At 42.1% G+C, this 27,251-nt stretch overlaps 1 protein-coding gene across 1 annotated transcript; it reads right to left on the bottom strand.

The window, feature by feature from the left end:
• Positions 1-1,594: 1,594 nt before the first annotated feature.
• On the bottom strand, positions 1,595-24,936 carry grk5l (G protein-coupled receptor kinase 5 like). Its single transcript, XM_083978896.1, has 16 exons — positions 24,471-24,936; positions 10,559-10,654; positions 10,343-10,455; positions 6,254-6,331; positions 5,868-5,965; positions 5,639-5,731; positions 4,021-4,084; positions 3,776-3,916; positions 3,503-3,693; positions 3,331-3,368; positions 3,108-3,197; positions 2,806-3,014; positions 2,573-2,710; positions 2,204-2,341; positions 1,956-2,087; positions 1,595-1,824 (listed from the first exon to the last, which is right to left on the bottom strand). Exons 1-16 carry the CDS (start codon positions 24,520-24,522, stop codon positions 1,741-1,743), a joined length of 1,755 nt encoding a protein of 584 aa, XP_083835022.1. The 5' UTR covers positions 24,523-24,936; the 3' UTR covers positions 1,595-1,740.
• Positions 24,937-27,251: the final 2,315 nt, after the last annotated feature.

The raw sequence follows: 27,251 nt of genomic DNA, 5'->3' as shown, positions 1-27,251 counted from the left end.
GACGATTAAAATTACTGCATGGACCATCTTTCACTACCTCAAAGACAGAAAATACCACATTCTTAAAACAAGCACAAGAGACCGAGCTCTTCCTCCCTTTTGATTGGCTGTGCTGCTGCGAGAAGGCCACTTCTTTTGTGGTTGTGTTTGCAGGATCCTGTGGTGTCTTCCTCCCCGACGACCGTTAAAAATAAAAATTCAGATAAATTGGATAAATCTTCCACGCAGCCATTGATACCCTGTGTCCTCGAATAAGGTTGAACACAACACAAGAGGAAGACCCTTTAGATTTGTGAGGCATTTTGAAGAGCACATCAAGAGTAAGTGTAAAGGGGCAAAAATATAAAAACCTGTACATGTGACAACAATGGCTATGCAGCAATAACTTTTACATGGAAAAAAGGCATAGGGAGAGCAAGAACACTTAAGTTTCGGATGTAGAAAATAACCGGCGTGTGTGAGAATATCAATACAATAATGTGCCTTAATGATCAGAGGTAAAAACATTTTTCATTTGGTGACAAAACAGCATGACATTGTTTTAAATTGTGCAAATTGTAAGTCAGGCTGAGTGCATGTGTTGCTCTCCACTCTCCATGGGGGACTGTGCAGAAAATTGAGCAAAAAAAAAAAAAAGGAAAAAAAGGAAAAGAAGAGATTTTTGTTTCTGTACAGCATATTAATTTTTCAAACTCCACATAATGTCAAATATAAAGTGACACTGTAAACCGAGGGAGATGTCCGTGTGTATACGATGCTAACATCAGTGGAATGAGGTATGCAGAAGCGAGAGGGATATAGCTGTCCATACTTACACTTGTCCATGCAATGAAAACACAATTCACGATTCAGTCTGTGTGTGTGTGTGTGTGTGTATGTGTCTGTGTGTCTGTCTATGTATGCACTGTATGTGGTGTGCTTTACGTAAGCAATATGATATGTCTGCAGGCTCATATTTAGAGAAAGTGTAGAAAATGGATCACTCGTTCTGATCCTCCTGTGGTTCTAAACAATGGCTAAAAACCTTCAAAAACCAGGAAATCAACATGACAACAGTATCACAAAACTAAACTGTAATCTTTGGCCTGAGTGTACGCAAGGCAATGTACATTATGTGTTGAGGTTGCTGAGGTGATGTGTTCTGAATGTTTAAGGAGTGATCTGAGGTATGGGAGGTGGAAACACAGAGAAAGAAGAATAAGTTAGTGAGTATGAGTTGTACAGGTGGTGATGCTCAGAGGGCTGTGAATAGATCAAGAGTTACTGGTACGAGATACAGGCCAGAAAGTAAATGACTTAAAGTGAGTGAAAAAGAAATTCAGTTTCTGGAAAAACAAAAACAAAATTCACTAAGACCCCATCTTCTATTCCCTGTGGTGGTCTTTATTATACAGTGGATCCCCTGAATATTAGCTTGTTTTCTATCATTTTTTTTTGTTTTCATCAACATCAGTGGCTCTGTTCTATAGTCCAACAATCCTGAGGGTGAGTTAGCTTTGTCCAAATATTTCCAAACATCTCCGCAACATTGACCATCCCACTACAAATGCCCAGGGTCTCAGGGCCTGGTCACCCACCCCCCACCCACCCCCCATGGGCTGACCATTTAGGCTTTTTAGACAGGCTGTCTCCGGCTGCTGCTCAGGCCCCGGCTGTGGACCAATCAGCAGCGGGGAAGCCCCTCAGAGCTCCTTCCCTTTGTGTGTCTGTGTGTGTGGCTCCCACACTGTCGCTGTGCCACTAGGGGGCAGAGTTGGACATGGAGTCCACAGAGTTTACGCTGGAAGACTGCACACGGCTGTGGGAAATGGACAAGTCTTGAGGCTGCAGCAGATGAGGCGAGAGAGGGAGAGAGAAAGAGAGAAAGGAAGAGAATTGTGTGGGGTTAATTTCTATGAATGTGTGTAAATCCATGATGCGCCTGTGTGTCAGTGTGTTTGTGTGTGTATACTTACATGCCTTCTGAAGAGCCTGTCCAGCAGGCTGCGCCTGGGTGGCTCTGGTGGTTGATCCCAGTCCAGATCTGGAGGTCTCGTCCCTTGAGGCCCAAACACATTCAAATCTCTGAAACATTCAGTTTCTATCATCTAGAGGAGAGGAGAGGAGATGAGATTTGGTGAACTTTGGTAAGTGTGTTTTCTTCCAGCAGTTATACAATCTGCACTGAGCATTTAAACATGTCATATTAAGCGCACACACTTACCTCATTCTGCCATGGGATGGAAACACAGCCTGTAGCAAATTTGGAGTAGAAGTCATTGTCAGTTTGGTCCAAATTTACTCCCTTGACTGTGGAGAACTGCTCTATGTCCAACACATCCTTACAGTACACTGCTCGGGGCTGGGAGAGGGCAATGACCATGAAAAAAAACAAGGGGTTGGGAGGAAAAACAGGAGATTAGTTTATCTTAATAGGTGATTAATAAGAATGGAGTTTTTCTTCCGGTGGTGGTCAGTCCAGATAGATTATATTTGTTAGCATAAGGATTAAAAGAAAAGGTTTTTACTGATAGTTTAACACCAGATTTTAGCAGTGGGACTGACACTCTGTACAGTGATATGAGACACTCACATCAGGCACAAAGGGTGGCTCGACTATCCCAGCCTCCAGCCTCTTGAAGTTGATGTTTTTGAAGAATGAGTGGGCCTTGACACTCGCTGCCCTGTCCGCCTGGCACCCCAGCCTCTGTTTGGGGTCTTTGGTCAGCAGCTGTGTGAGTAGAGGCGAAGATGAATCATGAAATTGTTATATCATTCACCCATTTTTCCCCCCATACATATAAACACGTCTCCATCACACCTCACCATTCTACAGATGGCCTTAGTGTCCTCTGTAAACTTGTCGTTGTACTCCTCCTCTTCCTCCTGCACCCTCCTCTCCACCTCCTCCCGTTTTACCCGTTCTTTGCGGGCGCGGAAAGGCGATCGTCCGGCGGTCATCTCGTAAACAAGACAGCCCAGCCCCCACCAATCAGGACTCATGCCGTACTTTTCATTGTTTATCACCTCCGGAGCTAAAGAGAAAGGGAAGCAGGTTGTTATGGTTAAGGGCTTGTAATTACTCAGGTTAGTTTACTCATGGAAATGTTGACTGCTGTGTTTCTTACCCATGTAACCCACGGTTCCCACCCTGCCTCTGATGTGCTCTCCTTCAGGCACTTTGATAGCCAGCCCCAGGTCAGAAACACGGATGTGTCCTGCAGCAAAGCGGCGACGAGCATGATACATTCAAGTTATTGAAAGTGCGTCAGTGTCACTGTAGTTTGAAATTGTGCGTCAGCAGTGAAACAAAAGTAGCCGTAATCAGAAATCGAAGCTTTCAGAACTCACCATTATCATCTAACAGGATATTCTCTGGTTTCAGATCCCTACAATAAACAAGGCATATGAGTGTGTTGAGCAATTTGTCCAAGAATAGTATCAGTTCATTTGCAGGTCAAGAAAACTTTTAAAAACCCTTTTCATAATGTATTTAAGGCTGTGTAACATGTACTGTGCTCACCTGTAGACAATACATTCCTTATGCAGATGGTCCAGTCCACAGCAGATTTGAGCAGCATAAAACTGGACCCTGTCTTTGTCAAAGCCCGGCGTGCCCATGTTGTAGATGTGAAATTTGAGGTCTCCACCGTTCATGATGGTCAGCACCAGACACAGAGCGTCTTTGGTCTCATATGCATATGCTAAGCTCACCTAGAAGAGGACAACAACACGTTAAAGGAGGAAACAGACGACGTTTGGTGTGCTACAATACTCTTCTTTTATGTTGACTTACAACAAATCTACTGTTGACTTTCTCTAAAATCTGCTTCTCATTGAGTGCCATGGACTCTCCTTTCCTCTTCTTTATCCTCTTCTTCTCCAGCTTCTTGCAGGCGTACATCTTCCCTGTTGCTCTGACTTGGCAGGCACACACCTGAGAAGAACAAAATCACAAACATTACTGTTATTCAAATGACGAGCATCGTTATTATTATCATCCTCATCCCAACATTTATCACCATGAACTGTATCTCCTACCTCTCCGAATCCCCCCTTCCCCAGCACTCGGTACTGCCTGAACGTGTCTTTAGTGATTGGTTGCCTGACAGAAGACAGAGACAGCAAAATCCATTAATAGATGCTCAAGTATTATCGATTAGGACAGGGATATTATCTGTGGAACTCAATACCATCCTGTTTCCTGTACAGAGGGTGGGGCCTCTTGGACGCAATTTCACTTTCCAGACATTGGATGCAATCAAGACAGCTCTGAGAGCCTGCTCTGTCTCTAACTGCCTGTCCAGAGAGATGACACTCCTCTGAGCAGTCTCTGATGTGAAGTGTCGTTCTGTCCTAGTCAATTATTTCTACCTGCCACCTGACAGTTATTCAGGGTATATACAGGAATCTTGAAGTTAATTCTAATACCTTTTTAAGACTTTTTCAAGACCTTCTCAACATTTTTTAATACCTCACCGCCACTTCAAGCTGTAACCATTTACATCAGTGACACTTTTAACTTAACAGTTTTAGATTGTGATCAAGACCACTATGATACAACATAATTCAAGGATAATAAATCAAAGGCAGAGTTTATGTAAAAAAAAACATTGCTCCACTCTCAAAAAACAAAAACAACAATCTTCTTTTCTTTTTTATGTACCGGTTCATCTTTGTTTTTTAATAAAAATAATAAATTCACACACTTTTACAATGTTTTTTAGGACTCAAACTCTTGGACAGCTAATTCAGAAAAAAGACCTTCAACATTTAAGACTTTATAATGTTGTGAAAAGACTTTTTAATACTTTTTAAGGGTCTTAATTTTCCCAAAATTGATTTATCACCATTTAATACTTTTCAAGACCCCGCGGATACCCTGTTATTACATGAGTGAAGATGCATTTTTATATTCACAATGTTATCTATCTTAAAGTTTTTTTTATGGCACCATTTGTGTTGTTTCTAAGATTGAATATTTATTGATGTACCAGAAATGTTTTTCTTGAATGTAACATGTGCTGCACCTTTCGGATGCGCTATTATACTACTGTTTTTATCTGACATACCAGTCATGTTGCAGATCAATGTTTGACAAACAAAATATATGACCACTATATAAAACACAGAATAGTTTAGGAGGTTGAACTGCTCAACAATAAAAAGGGTCAAACTAGGTTCAACTGCAGCAACCAAATCATTTACATGCTGCTTAGATAGTATGCAAAGTTCATGGATACATAATGTTACATTAAAAAAACAAAAACAAAAAACAATTCTCCTGCATAATGAGCACTTTTACTATAATCTTTCAAGTATGTTTTGCTGATAATATTTATAATCTGACATGAATCTGAGACATTTAACTTGTATTATTACACTGTTATGAAGTTGTGAGGAAAATATCTGAATGCCTTTTCTATGACTAGACAGAAGAACTCACAAAAAGCTTGGTGATAATAATATATAAATAAATAATTATTAGTGTTCAACAATGTTCAACCCATTTGAGTGTAGTGACTGAAGTTTGAGCCAATCAGAAGATGTGAAGTAATAACATAAAAAAAAAACTGTGTACAATCAGCATTTGAGCAGCATGTTGAATACACTGTTATAAAAAAGCTAATACAAAAAAAGAGAAGAAGATCCAAACAACCTCTCCAGCATCTTCCACTGCAGGAACCGGTCAAAGTACATGGAGTTCTGGTAGTCTTCGAACGGAGCTGCACTCAGGTAGTCATGAACAGCCCTGGTCAGACACACAGACACACAGCTCAAAACAGGCTCAGACAACTGATAATGTAATGGAAGCTCATACACAGCAGGGGGAAACAGGTGAGGGTCCAGCAGACAGGTGAGAGGGAATATAGACAGCGCCAACTCACTTGCGGCAGTTGCTGAAGATCTCCTTACATGGACTCAGCTCGAGGTTCTCTCTGCACTGGTCGGCGAAAACTTCTGCTATGTCTACACGCTGAGGTGACTACATCAACACATGTAAACACACACGGTGACATACACACACACATAGACAAATACATTACCTTTTATTACACACACCAATCGAACTAAGCAGAAACATTACATTACTCCTCAGAACAGAACAGTATCCGTACATTACGTACAACTGCTTTGTGTTAGCGTTGGGAGGCTTTCATACAGCTGTAACTCAGCGTTAATGTCTGCTGTCTGCAGCCTTTTAACACTGGTCACTGTGAGAGGTCACAAGTAGGCTCAGGGGTTGATACATGTGTAAGATAAAGAAACTTACTTCTTTTGAGAGAAAGGTCTTGATGATCTGGTCCCCTCTGCTTTTTCTTTTTTCATCAGGTGTCACCTCATAGTCTTCCTATACAACAAAATAACTCAGTGTCATTTACAATGTTATATTCACTAAATTTACTGCATGTACAGTACTAACTATGCATAAGAGCAATAGGTATTGCATTTGTAGAAGTAGTTTTGTATTTCTGGTTGCCACTTTCTAATGAGTAACCGTTAATGTGAGTTTTATAGGCTGTAACTAAAGGAGTTTTTATTAATAATTTACTGTGGACATTAATAAAAATCAATTTCTGGGTTGGTGTTTTCCCACCACAACACTTTAATGCATCTGCAATTAAAGCTAAAACAATGGGTGGTTTGGTAGATTCATCACTGATTGACAAGTCAGCCTGGTTAACCTTTAACACTGAGAGAGAGAAACAATGTCAAATTGATTTTTACAACTTTGCTCAATAATGTACAAAGTGTTACTGTTTGTGACAATGGGACAAGTCACAAGCCCACAGGGACTTTTGCAGGAGTTGATACTAGCATTCATTTGAAAAGCATAACTTCTGACACAACATAAAAAATTAACACAAGCCTTGTCTCGTCTGTTCTGCAAATAATCTCCCACAAAAAGTAAAATAGAGTCAACTTAATCTGTATCAGAGAGGCCTCAGAATAAGAAAAAAGAAGGGACTCTCCAACGAAGTATCATAATCACTCCACCAGAAGATGTCAGCTAAGATTTGTCACTAGAAAGTAGATTAATATAAATTACCTTGATGATGATTTAGGATCAGGTTTTAAGCCAGAAAAACTAAATCCTGACGATAATCTTGGCTTCGCTACTTTCCAATATTAACAAATCAAAAAATCCAAACATCAAATTCTCTCTGTCTCTCTCCTGAGTGTAAAACAATTTCATATAATTTCCATGATAATTCATATGTTATTATAATTACTGCTGGTGCTTAGTGGTGAAGAGGCCACTTCAGACACACACCTCTCACTCTCTGTGTGACCCTGTCAATCTCACATTTAACATATGCTGCTCTTGGCCCCGTGTCTGAACGTATGTTGCCTCTGACACAAACAGGCCTGGCCGTCACATGCTGGACATTTTGGACATCTCGCTGAGGAAACAACGTGAAAATTGCTCTGAGGCATTACATAGATAGCCAGCACTTTTAACTTCTCAAAAAAGGGCGGAAGCAACATGGCTCCCATGCTACATGCTGGCCCGACTCTTTCTATCGGTGGCTTTTTTCCAACATGGTCCTGTGTTGCCTGGCAACCACACAGTAAACACCACGGGATTCCTTGAGGTCCTGGAGTGTCACAGTGTGTCACACCAGTGTCACCGTCTTTCCACTACAAAACACACACACACACACACACACACACACACACACACACACACACACACACACACACACACACACACACACACACACACACACACACACACACACACACACACACACACACACACACACACACACACACACACACACACACACACAAATGTGCATATATACAGTACATACACACATAAGCCCAGAGCTTAAGGACAAACAGGCTTTAAAAAGCCTCAGCGTCACTGACACTTCAGAACAAAGCCTAAAGAAGTCTAGCAATATACACAAGCTGTATACAGCTGTAAATATGCAAGAGTATGAGAGAGAGAGAGAGAGAGAGAGAGAGAGAGAGAGAGAGAGAGAGAGAGAGAGAGAGGGCGGGCGGGTGGAACAAAAAGTAAATTCTGATTGCTGCCAATTGTTGATTAACCCAGGCTTTGTTATCAGTGGCTCTAGAGAAATCACACACACTACCCACACACACACACACACACACACACACACACACACATACATACAGCGTATGAGCTGTCTGATTCCCACCCTTTGCCGGTGAGGTGTGGGGGGGGGGTCAGCCAAAGGGAAAAGAAGACGCCCCTTTAGCCTTTTGGAAGCAGAGGGGATCCAACACACAAAAGCAGACATAAAATTGCACACACACACACACACACACACACACACACACACACACACACACACACACACACACACACACACACACACACACACACACACACACACACACACACACACACACACACACACACACACACACACACACACACACACACACACACACACACACATCTTCTCGTGATGTAAGAGGAAACACTGGAACCCCCAAGCGCATTCCTTCCTCTACTGCACACACTGAAACACACACACACATACACAAGCACATACACAGACTCACACACGGTTGCGTCTCCATGACTTCAGAGGACATTCTGCTTATATTCATTTCCTGGACCATAACTACTACTTACCCAACCCTAACTGAAAAAACATCACATTAACTGTTATGATTTACATAATGGGAGCTTGCTTTGTGTCCCCATAAGGAAGTATAAGTCCCAACAATGTGACTGTGTAAACAGATTTAAGTCCCCAAAACACACACATAATCTCCCTCTTCCTACTGAACAGTCATGTCATTGCTTTCTCATGGCTTCTTGCATTTTAGTTCTGCTTTCTTTACAGAAACAAACACATTTTTAACTATATGTTGCTAATTTTTCTGATTGACCCACCAAACTCATCTAATTTACTTACTTTCTGGAAACGGTGACTGGTGACTTGATTGCATAATAAAATTGTTTCTAGTAAACCTCATAACTGCACTGGGCTCGAATGTTATTTAATCACTTGGAATACAAGCACCTGCCTGGTTGTAATCACCCTCGGCCTGGTTTATTGTTAGTAAAGTGGTGAGTGTAATGCTCTACACAGAGCGCATGTCTGCAGAATTAGCTCTAACATGTGTTTAGGATGAGCGCCGGCCTGTGAGTGGTTTCCCCCTCGTCCTGGGTGATGGTCAGTTTTATGGATGGGCTGGTGAAGGGAGCGGAGAGAGGGAGGGAGGGATGGGGATCTGTGAGGGTGGGAAGTGGGGAGTCAGGGGGGATTGGGATTGGGTGGGTGCTGTAATTGGAGGGGGTAGTGTGGGAAACAATGCTGTCCTTTCTGCCCTGTCGCATGCCCACAAAGATATTCTGGGCATAGATAAAGACTTAAATGTGTCATGTGTGAGGTATTCTGTCTAGACGCACAGAGTGAGTTCGGAGGACAGCAAGGGGGGTCAGGGCAGCAAGCTGGCTGGAGGAGGGGGGTGGGGGGGTGGGGAGTTGGGGTCTGAGTGTTTGAATAATCACTACTCAATTTAATTGTCTCCTCTGGCTGCATGACCCTGCACCAGTGTACTTTCAGGTTAAGTTGCAATCAAAGTGAGTGCATTGAAAAAGTGGATGTGTGAGTGTTTACTAGACCTGTATAGGCTATGTGCTAGAAAGAATGCTGTTTTTTTCCTGGTCTCACCTGAGAAGACCGCAGGAAACTGACCATTTGCTGAGGCCCTCTCCCATTAATTACTGCTGCTACGCCTGGCAGGCTCACCATCCCATAGCGGCACTTATGCAGATCACAATAATGACAGATTTACAGTAGTTACAAGTCAGCATCACATTCTGATAATCCAAATGGTTAATGCTTTAGTTTTATGCTTTGGTGATTGTACTTCCAGCATTAACTATTTAAAAAATAGTTTTGACACTGACATGTTACTTTGGCAAATGTATTGCTGTCTATTGCATGTTTTGGAGTGAAGGTTCCATCTTCCTCAAACCAATTAAAAAGTAGGGGGAAGCCACTCTAATTTATATGAAATAGACCACTAGCAACCAGAGGACTGTCTGACAGGATGTTGCTCCGGCTGTAGTTTTTCAAACATAACACCACACCTGTTCACTAGTGATTTGACTGTTGCTGTTTAATCAGTTCTTTACACTTTACTTAGAAAGACACCACCTATCATGAAACCACTACATAGCCAGCACTCGAGATATTAAGTACTAACCTTTTTACTAAGCTGTGATTGGTCAATTAAGTGGTGCTTTGACTGTGAGGGGAAAAAGATTGTTGACTCCCAACATTTTCCTGGGGGTATTCCCAGATTCCTTACTGCAAACTTCTGGTAAAGAGACACCCACTCAATTGATGCGTGTGCATGTGTGTACCATTGCGTCCAGAAGCTGGATGCATCGTTGCAGTTTAGGTCTGGTCTCACAGTAAAGACGGAAGAGAAGCCGTCCAATGGGCTGTTTCTCACAGATGCTGACATAGTCCCTGTCTGCAAAAACAACAGATATGGAACACATGCTTTAAAACGCAGCCTATACACACACAAACGTACACACTTGTACATGTAGGTTAGCTCACACACAAACACGTACCAATGCTGTTTCCAAGCTCAGTGCACTGGCTTATATGGGGGAAGCGAAGGATCTCCTTCCATTTTTTGCTCCTCCCTTTCCGCTTTCCTCCTCCACCTGGAGCAACAAAGACACACAAGAGGTAAAAATGATATAAGTACTTCATAAAGTTTTCAGTTTATTTTCACTGGTGAGAAGCAAACGAGTGACCAAAGGCTAAAAGAAGTGGGAGAAAGAGGGCTGGTGGAGGTGGTGATGGTGTGGTGGTGATGGTGGTGTGTGTGTGGGGGGGGGGGGGGTTGTGTGTGGCCTCTCCCCTGAATGAAATCATAGTCTCAGTGTGTATATATAATTCATAGATTACGTCTCACTTCCTCCGTAAATCTCTCCACTCTCTGCTGACTTTCTTCCTCAGTAGCTTTTCTGAAAGTGGAACAGTGTGTGTTTAGTGTGTGTGTGTGTGTGTGTGTGTGTGTATCCACACAGACAGAAAGCCTATTCTGACCGGCTCAGTTCCCATCAGAATCCAGGACTTTGCCAGACTGGATTCCTTTGCTCTGAATAACTTGCATCAGCTTCCTGGAGCAACGTAACACCATCATGAACAAAAATCACTTACATGCAGATCAACTCTTTAGGTCTATAAGACAAACTTCCCGTGCAGTTATCCATTAATCCAATTTATTCCGTCTTAAACTTTCCTTTCACGTTTGACCATCTCCACATTTCCGATCTAAACCACGTTAAAATCCCCTCTGCCTTATTTTCCTCTCTTTTGCTGATTGGATTAAACACAACTTTAAGCGCTTATTTCACTGTTTTCCATCCATTCCAGTTTGCTGTGCCCTGCGTCATGTTCATCTCTGTTTTATTTTTTTGTTAATATACGCAGACTGCTCTAATGAACTGACAGGGATTTCCTTTAACCGCTCTGTTCAGTGGAAATTGGCTGTGAGCAGCTTGCCTGATGTGAGAGGCAACATTCAGAGCATGAGAGCGGGAGAGGCAATGACAAGCAGACATCTTTAAGTAATAACCCAGGAATGTGAGAAGCACCACGTCATGCTGGAGCCTCTGAGTGAAAGCTTTAGCAGTTTCCCCATCAATCCTCCTGAATTACTGCCTCATCCTGCCCCATGCTGCCGTTTGAAATTCATCTCAGTATTATTCAGCGCTGCCTTTGTAGTGTATGACCCCGACTTGTAGGCTATTGACGTAATTCAAATGACTCTTTGTAATATAAAAATTAAAGACTCAAAATGTTTCTGTCTCACACAAATGCTCTACACTTTGTTGTATTTTTCATACTGTAAATGAAAATGTTGCAAATGAAAAAGTTAAATTGCGAAACACTATCAAACTGATTTTATGTTTTGGTCTTTTTCCTTCCTCATGTGTTTAATACACTACAGGCTACTAAAGACTACAAATAAAGCAGGATTTTATTTGACTTGAGGTTCCAACATAATTTCCACACCAGATGGGCACAAAGGCAGTTTGTCAGAAATTAGATATACCACACCAAAATCACTGCAACACTCACACAGTGGTGACCAACAGCAGACCATAATTCTGCCAACAAATTTAGATAAAGTCAGCTGAAAAGGCAGATTTCAATCAGTTAGCTGATGTTATCACAGCTTTCCTTTCCTTAATGCAATAAAGACAGGACAGAGCTGCTAATGTTAGCATAAGCTCTGATATCATCCAAGCCGCACAGCTCCCACACAGTGTGTAGCACTGCTGGACAAAGTTTCTTTTCTTTTCTTTTTTTCAAATAATATAACCTGAGTAAACTTTAACACAGTTACTTGGGTGCTCCGAGGCTTAGGAAGAAATGTTAGGTTACAATATAGGCTAAGATAGGCTACTGCTGCTAAACATTGTAGCAGAGAAGGCAGATACACTTTTTAACCTATTCCCTAATTTTATGATTCACAAGAAGGTTTTGCAGGCTTGTAGGGAAGTCTTGGATCCCTTCAGCTCAGATATTTTTTTTTATGATAATGAACCCTTCATCGCTCAAACACAGTGGCAGACAGCCGTACCACCACAAACACAATGAAGCATGAATGTATTAATAACTCAAGACAAAATATCCCCAGGAGAATCATTAACCCCTCGCACCTGCTCCTCATCAACATTACTGTAGACCAAACAAGCTATAAACAGGCACACTTCCTTATTTAAGCAACAGTTGTTCTCTCTAAACAGTTAATATGTAAAGTTATGCTCCATAACAAAACCTCAGCGCACGCTGCTTTGCTGCGTGGTCCAATATTTTAATCTCTTTTAATAAAAACACAAACTCTGCCAAAGAACAGAACAGTACAGTGAGCCGAGAAGGTCATTTCCCACGGGGCCCACCATGCTAAAAATGAATGCACTTGTGCTACTGTAAGGCGTTAGTGGATGAAAGCATCCACCAAATGTCGTAGATTTCCTGTGAAGGGTCAACGCCATGTCAAATAATTGTACCAAACATCAGCGCTCCACCCAGGCATTCAACTTCTACACAATGCTGAGACAACCACAAATAATGTAGTTCCTCCTTTTTCTCTTTGTGTCCTGTTTGCTTTGCTTTTCTTTCCTCTAAAGCTATTTATTTTTCATTTTCTCCCCACTCCTCATCGTTCCCTTCCTGCTTTTTGTAAGTTGTGTCTCTTGACGTCACCTTTAGCTCTTTCTCTGTTTGCTGTGTGTGCGTGTGTGTTTTATTTTTAACATTACTTCTACATCATCACAACTAAGTTGCTGCCACCCGATGACTGACCTCATTTGCTGCTTCAAGCCCATCAGCTCCCTTTGTTGGATTAAGTGTTCAGTTTTATGGGCATATTAAGCATCACAGTAGCAATTCCTTTCCTTTTTAACCACCACTCGCTTTTTATAACCACTTTTATTCTTTTAAATCCTCTTATTCCTTTATCTATCTCAACCCCTCTGCAGGTATCTTGTCCTCAGAGGTCAGGAACCGCTGCACAGATGATCAAACAGTAAGCGAAGATAGTGTTGGGGATTCATTTTGCCATATAGTGTATTTGATGCCTTATAAAACCTACAATGTCATTCTTCAGGGCGTGTGAAAAGAAGAGGGTTAGGGTGTGGGGAGGTTAGTGAATATGCAAACATCCACACCACTCGCCATGCAGTCTCTTACCAGAACCCCTGTCAGCATATTCAATTTGTCCAGCTGTAACAAACTACTTTGGGATTTTTTCCAGGAAGGAATAAGAGTAACAGCAGAGTCTTGTGTCGAGTACACAGACCTTAACGTCCATACACAAACATACCCAGACAAACAAATACATGCAAATGTTATGTATAAAATATTCTCTTTTTTTTTTTTTTACATAATGAGGCATCCATCTGGACGTAACAAGTAATTTCCTGTCTGGTCCCAGTGGCTTTTGACATCTCTGGTTCTTGTGCCCTAAATTCAATTAAACAACTCTGAATCCTTTCAAAGGAGTTCGAGTTGTGTGTTGCATTGTTGGTGGCCGTCAGCTGTTGTATATCTGCTTGCTGAGGGGGAAATATTTTGGCGCAATGCAACAAGCTATGTCTCGGGGGGGAGTTTACAGAAGGATTGTAAATATCAACATAAAAGGAAGCACTGTGATCTTAAAATCATGGTATGAAGCTGGAGGACGAAAAGCCCTACTTGGATGGGTTTTGTTTTGTCTTGTTGAGTTTTGTTTATGTCCAGATCAGTAACTCTGGGTTCCTGTTTAAGAAAACGCAGCTATTAAAAATATGAACATGCTCATAAATGTTGACCATGAATGAACCCATTTTGTCCTCATTCCCCCATCTATTTCATTCTCTGTTAATCAGTCCTCGCTTTCTCATAGTATGTCACTTACACATGAGTAGAAATATTCACTGCACCGTGGGTACGCTGCACACAGGAACTTGTCGGTCTAATTTGTTCCATGCGGCCGGTGTGGTCGCCGCCCTTTATTTATGTTTCTGCTTAGCAGCTCTGACATCATGAAGGCACGTCAAGTGAAGCAAAAATAAGGTCAGAGAGGGAATGACATCCGTCTGGCGCGACACCAGGGGGTTACCGGCATCCCAAACATCTGTGTGTGTTTGTGTGCACACAGTGTTTCCTCTGTGACCTCTCTCTAGTAATGTCCTCATGCTCAATTTAACCGACTAAGGCAGTCCTGCAGGCCCCATCTATCCACACATTCAAAAATGTCCCTGCTTAGCTGTGAGGTTATATTCATAAAGTGTTGACACACAAAAGAATCCAAGCCATTAACCAGTTTGAAGCGCTCTCTCTCTCTCTCCCTCTCTCATACACGTCACACACACACTTTCACACAGTGTCTGGTCTCTGAGGTATCAAACACCTTCACTTATACTGTCACTCCAGACCTGCAGTCAGATCTGCTGTGGACAAATAGTCAAAACCACATCCTGAAACTCTCGCTGTGCGTCTGGCATACAGCATATATGAAACAACATCTGCAGCAGAATGTGATGTGAGAGCTCTGGCAGAGATGAGAGCTGTGAGTTTGTGCTATTCTCTATTCTCTATATACACCTACACTGTGAACAAAGTGAGAAAGATTTTTTCAGATTTCTTTGACTCTTCACACTCACCTCCTCCCTGCACCAACCTAAAATGTTCATCCCTGTTCACAAACAACTGATCTTATCTCTCTCTGGTTATCCAACTCTCGCTCATTCTCACATCACCTCCTTTGTCTGATCTGTTAAATGTCGGCCCTCGGTTGAGTCATACCGTGGTGGTCAGCAAAGGTAGCAACTCAATGAAGCCAACCAACACCATCATACAGACGCCTTTGTTCTCAATGTCTTCCTCTTCCTTCTCTCCCAAAGTGTCCAGCTGTTCAATACTTGGACTCTATTTGCATTAAATCTGCATGTGAAGTCTCTGTTCTTTCTTGTGCATGCAAAGTTTGCATAGTAAATAGACAACAAGCAAAGAAGAGAAGAGAAGTTTGCATTGGTGCTTTCTAAAACATCCTCTTCCTGCTTTGCAGGGCCCTGCGGAAAGATTTTTACAGGCACGCGACTTTGCTTTATCACAAAGACATCTAGAAGCCACGGTGCTAGATATCTATCTCCAGCAAACACAGAAGAGGAGCTGTTTAGAAATACAGTATACCACCTTTCCAGATTGTGACTTTTGTGGTTTGCATACAGTGTAAGAAAAGGTGTAGGTATACAAGATGAACACACCAGTGTAAGAGCACTGCAAGAACTCCTACAAGCTACAGTTTTTGTTCGCTCTCAAAACGACACTAAGGCCTCAGCTTAGTGTCGCCCTCCACCTTTATCCCTACATGCATATGACTTGTTATTGAAAAGAGGACACGTTAAGGTAAATACCCTCAGGTTTAGTTTAACTGGAGCAAGTGTGTTTATGTGTGTGGCCTGTGTGCCACAGGAAGCCAGGGGAAACGCTGCCCAGACCTGAGCAGAAGGGGAGGACTATAGCAGGAAGACACTCTTTGTTGCCCTGTTCCACCATGATGTCATGTCGGTCCCTCTGTCCAGCTGCCTTATTACCATCCTGAAAGAGCCTCTCTGTCCACGTAGTCCTCATTATCGCAATAATAGCGGGATGATCTGGCTGTAACATCTGCTAACACGCTCAAACCAAACATCTGTGACGTCCACCTTTTATCTGGCAACACTCAACCATTCTTTGGATGGCTGTGGGGGTCACATGTTAAACCACTTAATGAGAGGTCATAAACTCAAAATCAGTCATAGACAATAAAAGGGAGATCTTATCAGGAGTATTGATGCTAGCATGCAGCTGAGTATGGCCCTGGCACCCGAATCTCCAAACTTGACCTTAACAATGTAGCTGTATTTAGCATGAAAGCTAAATGTGTTAAAGATTGATTGAGACATGTTTTCACTGTGTTTTCGCCCACAGCTACATTTGCACAAAGCCTCACAAGAAGGAAGAAATAAAATCAAGAGTGACTTTTTTTCCTGACTTTATGTCCTTGTAAACATTACTACTATAAATAGCAACCAGCTCAAGGGCAAAAGCAATGTGTTAATACAAACTGAGGTGGTCAAACCGGTCCATGACCTCAGAGCTGGTGAGCTGTGACAGTTGTCGCTGAAGTGACTATCTCTGTGAGGGTGTATGTTCCTGAGTGAAAGGTGCAGGAAGATACTTGGTGGGAAAACTTGCATGCAAGGACAGAAATTTGACAAAAGCGGCAGAAGCAGGGTACATTTCCTGTCTGGGAAGAGCAAGGTGCCACAAGTTTCCTGTTCTATAAATATCTAAAATATGGAATGTGAGGGGGGAAAAAACATTCAATAGACTGAAATTATATAACCCACCAGGCTTACCGATCAAAGCACCACACAGTGTAGGGCATGCTGGGTAATGCACAGTGTTTGTTCATCCATAAAGATGCAGAGGACAGAGCATAGTCCACATGAAGCTAGCCATAATAGCTCTGACACGGCATTACTGTGTTTGTTCACCTCCATAAATGTTTTGATAGGATGAACATTATGGCGATGTAATCTTAAACCTTCATGAGGGATGATTTTATTCTTCTCGCTCCGAGTGAAACTCTGCAGTTACATCACAAGTGAGCAAACATGGAGGAGAGTGCTTCCAATGAAAACAAGACTTATCAAAGTGATGGAAAACATGGTGCATGTGGATAGATATTATTGAACATGGGTGCGTGGGTGTGTGCGTACACACGCGTACACACAAACTCACGCACGCACAAACACACAAACAACCCCATTCCGGAAACAGGGTTAAAGTGATTACATTGCCCTTCTCAAGCTGTGTCTATGCTCTCAAGCTCGCTCTCCATTTCCTTATTGTCCACGCAGACACACGCACACACACATGGTACTGTCTTTTCTGTTCATCCCCCTTTAACTGTTTATGTTTCTCTTATTTTCCTATACTGATGAAAAATTCAGACAAAGCCATAAGGACAAGTGAGATTTACTATGATTTTACAAGATTAGATACCATAAACTGCTCTATTGCTCTCTCAGAATGCACACAGAAGCCCCAGGCTATAGTTTCCCATATGGTGGCCCACGGGACATTAATTATATTATACACACAAAGACACACAGACACACACACAAATGAAAAAATCCCTTGGACCTTATCTACTTGCTGTTGGCTTTACGCTAAAAGAAACAACATGTCCTAATGTAAGTGCAACCTCTGTAATATCTGACTTTGCTGTGTGTGCATCATCATGTTGCATGTGTACAAAATGAAAAAGTGCATAGGCAGCATTAAGCTTCTCATCCAGCAGGAGACATTAGGGCGGAAGCTTAAAAAGTTACAGTATTGATCATTCTCGGTTATGGCACATCAAATATTAAATGGATATTCCATTAAAGTGATATGGCAGCAGCACAGGGAGCACATGGAGACACACAAAAAAATACAGCATTAGTTATCACCTGTGTGTTTGGCATGAGAAAAAAAAAAGATCCATTTGGCTGCTCAATACATTCCTAGAGTACTTTAGTGACGCACTGTTAAAATTAATTTTTCTGCATCCACTTTCCCTCTGCCTGCATTGTCTACTTCTACTTTAGATAACTAACTCCTATATTTCCCAGAATTCCACTCAACAACCCTCCAGAGAACAGGCGTGAACTTGTTGCATCCAGCTGAGTTACGTATACTGTATGTGTGGGTAGAGGCAGCAATAACAATAGAGATAGTAAGAGCCAGAGAGCTGAATTTTTCCACTCAAGAAAAAATGACTCACACTCCTACTCAAAACACTGCGAGCCTTGTGGCGTATTGTCGATAGAGAAATGGGTATCTCTGCTTCTTCTTTGCTTTACATCTCCATGTAGGACTGCTGCTGGAAGATGGGGAGCCAAGAAACAATGGCTTACTCTTTTATTCTGAAGTATTCACATGAATAAAAAACCCTGACTTTAACTGCAGATGCATAAAACCACCACTACTCCAGTTTCAACTAAAACTGCTGAGAATATCTCAGCAGGGTGGCTTCTAGTAGCATTATGGTTAAGGTGCATTACCATGTATTTGCAACATACGGTAATCAATTGTATATGCCAGGTGGCGTGACCTTCGATGCACGTCTGCCCTGGTGTCTTGTGTCTTTCTGGACTGTCAAATACAGGCAAATTGTCAGAACTCATTTAAATAGAAAAGAAGCTATAGAAGACCTGAAGGTGGCAGTTCACAGACGGTTCCCATCTAGCCTGACAGAGCCTCAGAGGATCTGCCAGGAAGAATGGGGAGAAACTGCCCAAATCCAGATGTGCAAAAACAGACTTCTCCAAATCTGTAATTGCTGCTTTTATAAAGTGGAAAAGTTTCAGTACTGACAGATTTCAGTTTTTGATTTGTATTAAATTTGCAAAGATTTCAAAAAACGTGTTTTCACTTTGTCACTGTGGGTTATACAAAGTAGATTGATGAGCAGTTAAGTGTGCACAGGTTCGAATATTTGTTCATGTATTATACGCACTGACTGATCAGTTTATTAGGAACACCCAGCTGAAACTAATGCAGTCTAATACAACAAGGTGACAATTTTTGGTGTTTTTGAACTGCACTGAATTACTGTTATGTCTACCTTAAAGAATTTGATTGGGTGGTGGACAAAATAATTCAAACATCTGTCAAAAAAAAGTTTGACTTTTGTCAGACCCTTGAAAACCAGACTTTTGGACCCCACAATATCATAGAAACACATCAGTCTGGACCAAAGGGGTGGACGGTGCCCTTTTATTTTTGGGGCACTGACCTATTACTAACAGTATCTCCAGTAACCCTGACAGTCAGTAAACACAGCGTCTAGAGTCTAATGTTGCAGGTTGATTGCTCCTCAAGTATTCGCGCCAGACGTGAAAACATCTAAAAAAACACACATCTATGACTTCACTAATCCAACTGAATCCAAGTATTCCTCTGTTATCCCTCCCTTCTTTTCAGTCAGAAGAACCCAGTGAAGAAAAAACAGGCTGGTTTCTCTCTTCTGTACGCTACACTCTCCCCTCCATTAAGGCTTTCTTACCCATAAAAGTTGACATGGCCTAGTCTAACTCCAGGCAAGTGATTTTGTTTGTGGGAGTGGGAGAGATTTTGTGTGACAATAAAGTCTCTACTGTCTATTATTCATACTGACATTATTATTATGTAAAAGGAGGAGGATCAAACGACGACAGAATCTTTTGTGCTGTGTGTTTGATGGCCGGGGTTACAGAGTCAAACAGGTTACACAGCCTATTTCACTGTGATTCTGTTAGTTGTAACAACATCTGCTCCCCCCGGCCTGCCGAGACTTGCTGTGGCATCACATGAGAAAGCAACAACACCGCTACCACCCCCTATCCCTCTGCTTCAGGGCTTGAGGACACCGTGCACATTACTATACACAAATCACTAGTACAGACACCTCACATTTGTTATCTTGTGTTATCTGATCAGATCTGATCAGCTGTTCGGTAATGTTTGTACTAATCAAAATAACCTCTTGACAGTTAAATGGGGCAGAAACACAATCAAATCAGGGCTTGTTGCATGTTGAACACGGCAAGAATCCTGTTGTACAGTGGCGGATGTCAAAAATACAACCACGATTAGGTCCTGGTTGTGTAAGGTATTTTTTTCTTTTTTTAAACATCCTGCCTTTCCGACAATTCCTTTAATAGCATATTTTTCCCCAAAAAGATTTTGCTCTGGTTGGGCTTAGGCGATGATGAAAGGAGTTGGGTAAGTTTAGTAAAAAGACCATGTAGAGGCTAGACAGGCCAGATAGAGAGAGTCCAGAAGTAGGAGGGAGTCACCTGTTGAGTAACGCACATTTCCTCATATTGAAAGCCTAATCGGAATGGTGGAACGATGGCATGTCGGAATGGTGGTATGTCGGAGTGGTGGGATGTCGGAATGACAGCATGTAGCCAAACCCATTTATTAAAAGCTATATAATTCTGGACTCGCTTGAGTAATCAAATGAAGTCATTGGGCCAATCCTTGGACGACGACTTTAAAGATTTCAAAACAGTCATAACAGTTGCACATTCATGTCATTTCAGGAAATCAATTGATTAATGGACTAATCATTGCAACAGTACAACAGGTTTTGCTATTACAGTAGGCCTACATAGCCATAGCCGGTTAGCATGCTAACTAACTGTTCTGTTCTTGGCAAGGTAGCCATAGCCAAATTTACAAAAAGCTCCTTTAAATAAACACTATCATGACCAAAAGGCCTTAACAGATTTACATATAATTTTTTTCAGTAAATCTGGATTATAATCTTTTGTTTAAGGGTGAAAATGCAGCAGAGAGCTAGTCTCATCATGTCTTACCTTAGTTCCATGTAACTTAACTATTCTGTGTAAATATCCAGGTCACTTTGCCATGAAGATGTGTTTCTTCCAGTTTTAATGTACTGGATTGACTGTATGGAGCAGGTCCCTGCAGAGAATTTGAATAGATTTTTACTTGATTTTGGCTTAGGCTATGTAGCCTAACTATAACGTCCAAAAACACGACAGCCCAAATGAGAAAGCCAGCAGGCAGCCGAGTGGAATTCAGTCTAGTAGCCCGGACTAAATACCCCAACTCCATTACCGCAATTCAAGAAAGGCATCTGGATGCAGCAATGCAGTTTTTCGTCCTTACTCTCATTCACTTCGACAGCTGATGACGTTTGTTCGCCTGGCTTGGAATCTGCGACTGCTGCCAGCAAGAGTTGTGAATGGGGAGCAGGCAGAAACTCACACACTCACACACACAATAGGTTCAGGGTCTACTGCACTGATGTTACCCTCATCAGAGTGGCTGAGTTCAGGTTTCCTTTAAACAAAGGAATTCACCCCCACCCACCTCATCTGCTATAACGCACACTTAAGTCCACCCCCCAGATTTTGAACATTCACACCTAGTCCACCAATAATGTCAGCTAACAGCAGGCCCATTTGAACAGAGGAGTTTTAGGCCTGAAGAACTTCTTCTTGATCTGCAGTGACCCCTCAGCATCCTCAGCTGACAGAGATCACAGACAGCAGTGCTTTTCACATCAGCACATCAGCATTTCCTGCTGCTCGGACATGGTTAACAGTGCTGTAGCTGTCAGATGATACTCAGATGACCACGCCGGAGATCAGGGTGTTTCATTTCACTGCATACTCATCATCCATGAAGTATCTTCCACCGAGAGACCGGAGAGCAGCTCCACAGGAAGATGGAGCTCTGATGGCAGTGGCCCACTCAGTTTGTTATGTAACGATCAATTTGATTAAATAGCTTATGGGCTGCATCTGACTGATAGTGTATAATACCATTTGGCTTTATGTAAGATAGCGGTCACTTCACAAGATGGTCGGTGCGGCGCTTTTTCCTATGGAAATTAAATCTGTTCTTTTTTGCACTCCGTTATTATCATGAAACTGTATATTGAACATAAATCCTCTTTAATCCAAAAGTTCAGCTGGCTTTAGCCTCCTATCTCTAAATTCTCATAATCAATGACTAGTGTTCACAGGGCCTTTGCAGTAAAACCCAGCCCATAGTGTCAGAGCAGTCACAGCTGACACAGAAGAGCCAAAGAGCGATACAAGGTTGGCTCACGGCCAGTTTTGCTGTTCTGCCATGGGGATATCAATAGCTTTTTATTTCTACGCTTCAATGCCACTCACACTGTTTTACTGATTTGGGAGGTGTGGGGATGCTGGCATAAACAAGGCAAAGATTGCAGTGTAAACTGGGCCTTCCTGTCATGTGTCCCTGGGACAGAGGATACATGTCTGTCGGTTCAGCTGTGGCTCAAGACGCAATCGCATAAACAAACAGGAATAAACACTCTTTATTTGCTCCATTCACATTCTCGCACTGTTGCTGGTATGTGACCTAAAATGAGCCTCTGTGTGTATACTGTACTAGAGGCACAGGAGTTACCACCAGCACACAGGGATCTATCTGCACAGCCCTTTGGCACTGGGCCTTGTAAGATAAAACCTCTAATGATTCAGACAGTTAAAGGACACGGCCAGTAACACACTCACAACAACCTGTGACATGTTTCACTGTAGACACAGCAACAAATCTTTACTCAACTGCTGAATCAGTCTCACATGCTGCATTTGGAGGGCCATTGATCAGGCTGCTGAGAAAGTCGTGCCTCGGCTATTAAATCAAAGAACCATCTCATCCCTTAATGTGAAACTGTAAAAGGCCTTTTTCTCTCCCACACACAGTCAGGGCAGGGACTGGATGAGCACCAATGGAGCAGCTGGGACAAGCAAGATCTGTCATGGGTCATTAACTTCTCTTATTAATTCATGAAGCTTAATTCACCCGACCCAGTCCCGCTCGGCTCCCATGAAACAAACGTCCAGTCTGACGCCCAGGCAAATACGTCCCTCGTAAGGGTTTCAACAGCGTGTCAGCTTCCTGTTTCAATTTATTATTCCATTAATTCCCATGAAACTCCCTCTACCCTCTCCGCGGAGTACGTATGTCATCATTGTGAGATAAATGGAGGGAGCTGCCAGAGGCTCACAGACTTTTCCTGCGTCACCCTGCAACTCCATAGAGACTGTTGCCACATGAAACAATGTCTTGCATGCAATGAAACTTGTGTATGCACTTGTGTGTGAGAGAGTGTGCATGTTTGACACACCAAAAAACTGAGTCACTTATCATTTTCCAGTGCAGCTTGTGAAAGATTAGAGAACCTCTATGAAGAGATTTAGGCAAGCAGAACAGAGTTCCAAGGAAGTATGATAATGGAGAGTTGTTTTTTTTAAACAAGCTGGTTCCAACAAGTTTGGATATCTCCAGAAGGCTGAGATCGACTAGAGCCCAGAGTACAATCAGGATAACCTTTACTCCATTTTAGGTAAGCTCATTCGGCACTGACTCTATTTAAGACACACAAGAAAGTTTTTTTTTATTATTATTTTTTTTTTTTTTACACAATTCATCTTCACCTGGATAATGTGCTACATTGATATTCCCATTTATAACATCCAGGAAAGACACCTCCGTTTTGAGTTTGCAGCTCTGTATATTGAAATGTGAGATAGTTATGCTGTAATTGAGAATGAAATAACATTTCCCATGTATTAGCAGACTGCTGACGAGACTTAACAGTGTAATATTAGTGCCTGTGTAACCTGCAGTGACTGATGCCCATTCATGAGAAACAATCATGGAGTCAGACTGCATGCTGTTTACCTGCAGGCTTCCTCCGTCCCTCTGCACGACCCTACCTCCCTGAAAAACACTCATTCATGACACTGTATAGGCCTACTCTTTTTTATATATATAAAATATACCAGACTACTGTCACACGGCAAGATCTGGCCTTCTCAGACGTTTACCCGCGTATCCACTGATAACCTGAGTCTTTCTCTGTGCAGGCCTCACACATAGATTTCAACACCAGTCACGTCATCAGATCACCGTTCAAATGTCAGCCAGCCTGCACTCATTTATTCCCTCTCTAGACACGAGTTATTCCACGCTTCGGTGTGTGCCTCAGCATGTATAACGTTGCGAAAGAGCACATTCATTTGCACAGACAGCGAAAGCGGATGTGGGAGGCAGACACCCCCCACCCCCCCTTTCGTAAGTGGGAAAACGCATATGAGCTGTCAAAAATCAGTGACAATAAAACAATCCGCGAGATTGATCTCCGATTAAAACCGATCACAGACGGACGGTGTTCAATGTGAAGTATTGGTGTGGTCTGTAATATTGCATAAGGAGTCCCCCCTCCCCGCTCCCCTTCTGTTGCATCTGTAGGATTTACCTGCTGTGGGGAGCCGTACAGTCCGCAGGGCTACCTAGTGCCGTCATCATTACGATTATTCCCACCTTTTCTGCATATTGGTGACACAACCAGGCCTATGTACTATTTGCACTTAGCTTCACTGTGTGTCAACTTACCCTCTCTCGCTTTTAGCAGTACAGTGTTGGCTACTATGTTCTCCAGCTCCATCAAAGAAAAGAAAAAATCCTAAATGCAGAGGTTTTCGGTTCACAGGCGTCTGCAGCGAAAACTGCGTCCTTCCGCTTGTATGCTGTGTGTCTTCTTCACTCCTCGTCGGTATCCCAGCAGATTACACTCATATCAAAGTCATAACGGATAAAACAGGATGTCATAGATTTGCTTGCAATGTAAGCTGGGCATGGTTCTTGTTGTGGGCTGGAAGTGCGGCGCTGCATTTCTACTCCAATACCCCCAAAACCTTTCCATGCGTAATTTGGGCGCGGAATCTCCCCGATGGCGAAAATAATTAAGTTGGAGGCAGCTATGTATTAAAACCGAGTCCTTTCAGCGGATTTTTAACAGCGGTACGCCAGGATACTACCAGCTTTACATTACAACAGCAGGGGTTGGCTGAGTGCACCAGAGAGGACATCAGCGCGCACCCCCTCCTCCTCTGTTGGTGCGTAATCAAAATGGGCTGGGCCTCTGTGTCACAGCTACGTCAAGCCAGAGACAGAAACAACTCCACCAGAAGTTCACTCAATTTGGCTGCAAAATAAAACCACCATTGGGCCTAGTACTAGTAGTACTAGTTTCATTTGTCTATACCTTGTGGTACTTCCCAGCCCGGATTATGACCACGTTGTAAAAACGAGCATACAATAGAAGATATCAAAAGTCAGATTTTGTGTTTTCTCCGTGGAGCTGTATCAACTTACCGCATGAGTTATATGACCTCATATATAAGTGCATCATTCTTTGTGAGCCACTTTAAGCCCTCTGTGTCACATATCACATCACTACATCAATATATAAATAGCCGACAAATCTACAGACACATAGCATACACAATCTATCTTTGTCTTGGTACAGGAGCCGCATTGTGTCTCTGTTGCAATTACACAAATGAGAGTAAAATTAGCTGCTTCAACTGTGGTAGTGAATATTTGAATGGAGGACAAAAGGTAAAGTCGCCCTCTGGTGGTGAAGTTTCTGTACAATGAGCAGGAACTGTCCTGTGAATGAAGTTATGTAAACTGCCTCAAGAGGCCTTGCCGCTTTATGAGATAGTATAATATCTTTCTCTGATTGTCTGTGCAGACATGAACAAATCGACACAAGAGATTAGTGTTAGATGGTGTGTTTTCATAATAAATCATGTGATTTCTAAGTGTATAAAACTTCAGTCTCTGGATGACTATTGGAAAAAAGGTATAAAATGAACATTGTTTTGACGAGTGCATGCAGGTAGACATTTAAATCCTACACTGGCAGATATATACCCTCAACACCACCATCACCTCAAAGTTTGTCCCAACTTTTTTGTCATAAAGTATAAACACACATTTTGCTGTCATAAGTCTAGAATACCATCTTAATATTTGAGAATCAGTGCCAAAACAGGTGATATTTGTCATATGAAAATATGCAAATTATTACAATAAAGATATGTTAAGGTTTTTAAGTTATTAGTTATTATCACATTAACCTACACATTAATTTATGCCAATCAATTTAACAGTTAATTGTGTCAGCTGAGCTCTGATTCATATAGCCTATATTATTATTATTATTATTATTATTATTATTATTATTATCAAAATTGGACACCTGTCTTTCTCTCCTCACACTTAAACAAAACTAACTTTTTTTGTGAGTGGACTGCAAGGTTTGTTTCTGTTGGTCACCAATTGTCAGTGGGGTTTAACTCAGGCTCGTTATTTTGATGGTGCCACTTCAAAAACTGCCCTGCAGTAGGCAGTAAGATAGCAGTGTTTCATATTTTGATCATTCTTATGTGATTTGCTAATTTCCCATAGTTCATGAATTGATGGTTCATCCTTCCACATGCTGGGCAGGCAACACTACACAAAGCTTTACGGAGGACTCTTAGATTATTATGAATAAAAATGTTCCCTTTTAGCAACATTTGTATTAGAATGAAACGTGAGCCCATCATTTTTATATGTAAAGGCACAAAGTAGGCTACAACTACTTTATCAACACCTGCTTTCCCTACAACCCCTGACATACTAAGCCCACTGTCCAGCTTTGGTCTCTTTAAGGCAGGAGTTTTATTTTGAAGTCTCACCGGAAAGAATTTCTTATATAACTGTACGTCTTTAAGCTTTTTTTTTCTCCATCTACAGGCAGCAGAGTGTTCACTGTCAACAGGAGAAGGAAGAAAAAAACCCACTATACACCGAATCTCGTCGAAAGGCTAATTCACGTGGTGCCATGATTAGTGTTTGGCTGGTTGACAGCAGCCAGCGGCCTCATGCCCGCTGCTGCAGCCGGTGCAGAGGCCGCGCTCACTGCGCCTGTTTTATATTAACTCACTGTATCCGGACAAACGATTAACAAGCTTCTTATTGACTGATGAAAGCAGATAGGATCGATTGTTCCGGCCGTGCTCTTTATCTCTATAAACTGGACATGAGGTTGTCTGATGCACTGATATGGCGCCCGCCTTAAATTAATGACCAAAATAGAGCCCTTTCCTGATGCATGGCGAATAAATGCACAATCAGTCTCGCGTTTGAGGCAACATCGTAGAGTGCGGGGAGAGTGGCGCCATCAGACAGGACAAGAAGACTGATTATTATGGGTGAAATTTGCCTTAACACTTAAGCTTCAACGGTAAAGCATCTACTCCAGAGTAGGCTAAACCTGAAAGTCAAACATAAGATAAGGTGAGGACACTTTTTTCCAAAGCAGCTTTCCATAAAGGAAAAAAA

This window comes from Trachurus trachurus (assembly GCF_905171665.1).
Source record: "Trachurus trachurus genome assembly, chromosome: 9".
Taxonomy (NCBI): domain Eukaryota; kingdom Metazoa; phylum Chordata; class Actinopteri; order Carangiformes; family Carangidae; genus Trachurus; species Trachurus trachurus.
The sequence above is the reverse complement of the archived record's forward strand: the minus strand, read 5'-3'. Positions and strand labels throughout refer to the sequence as shown.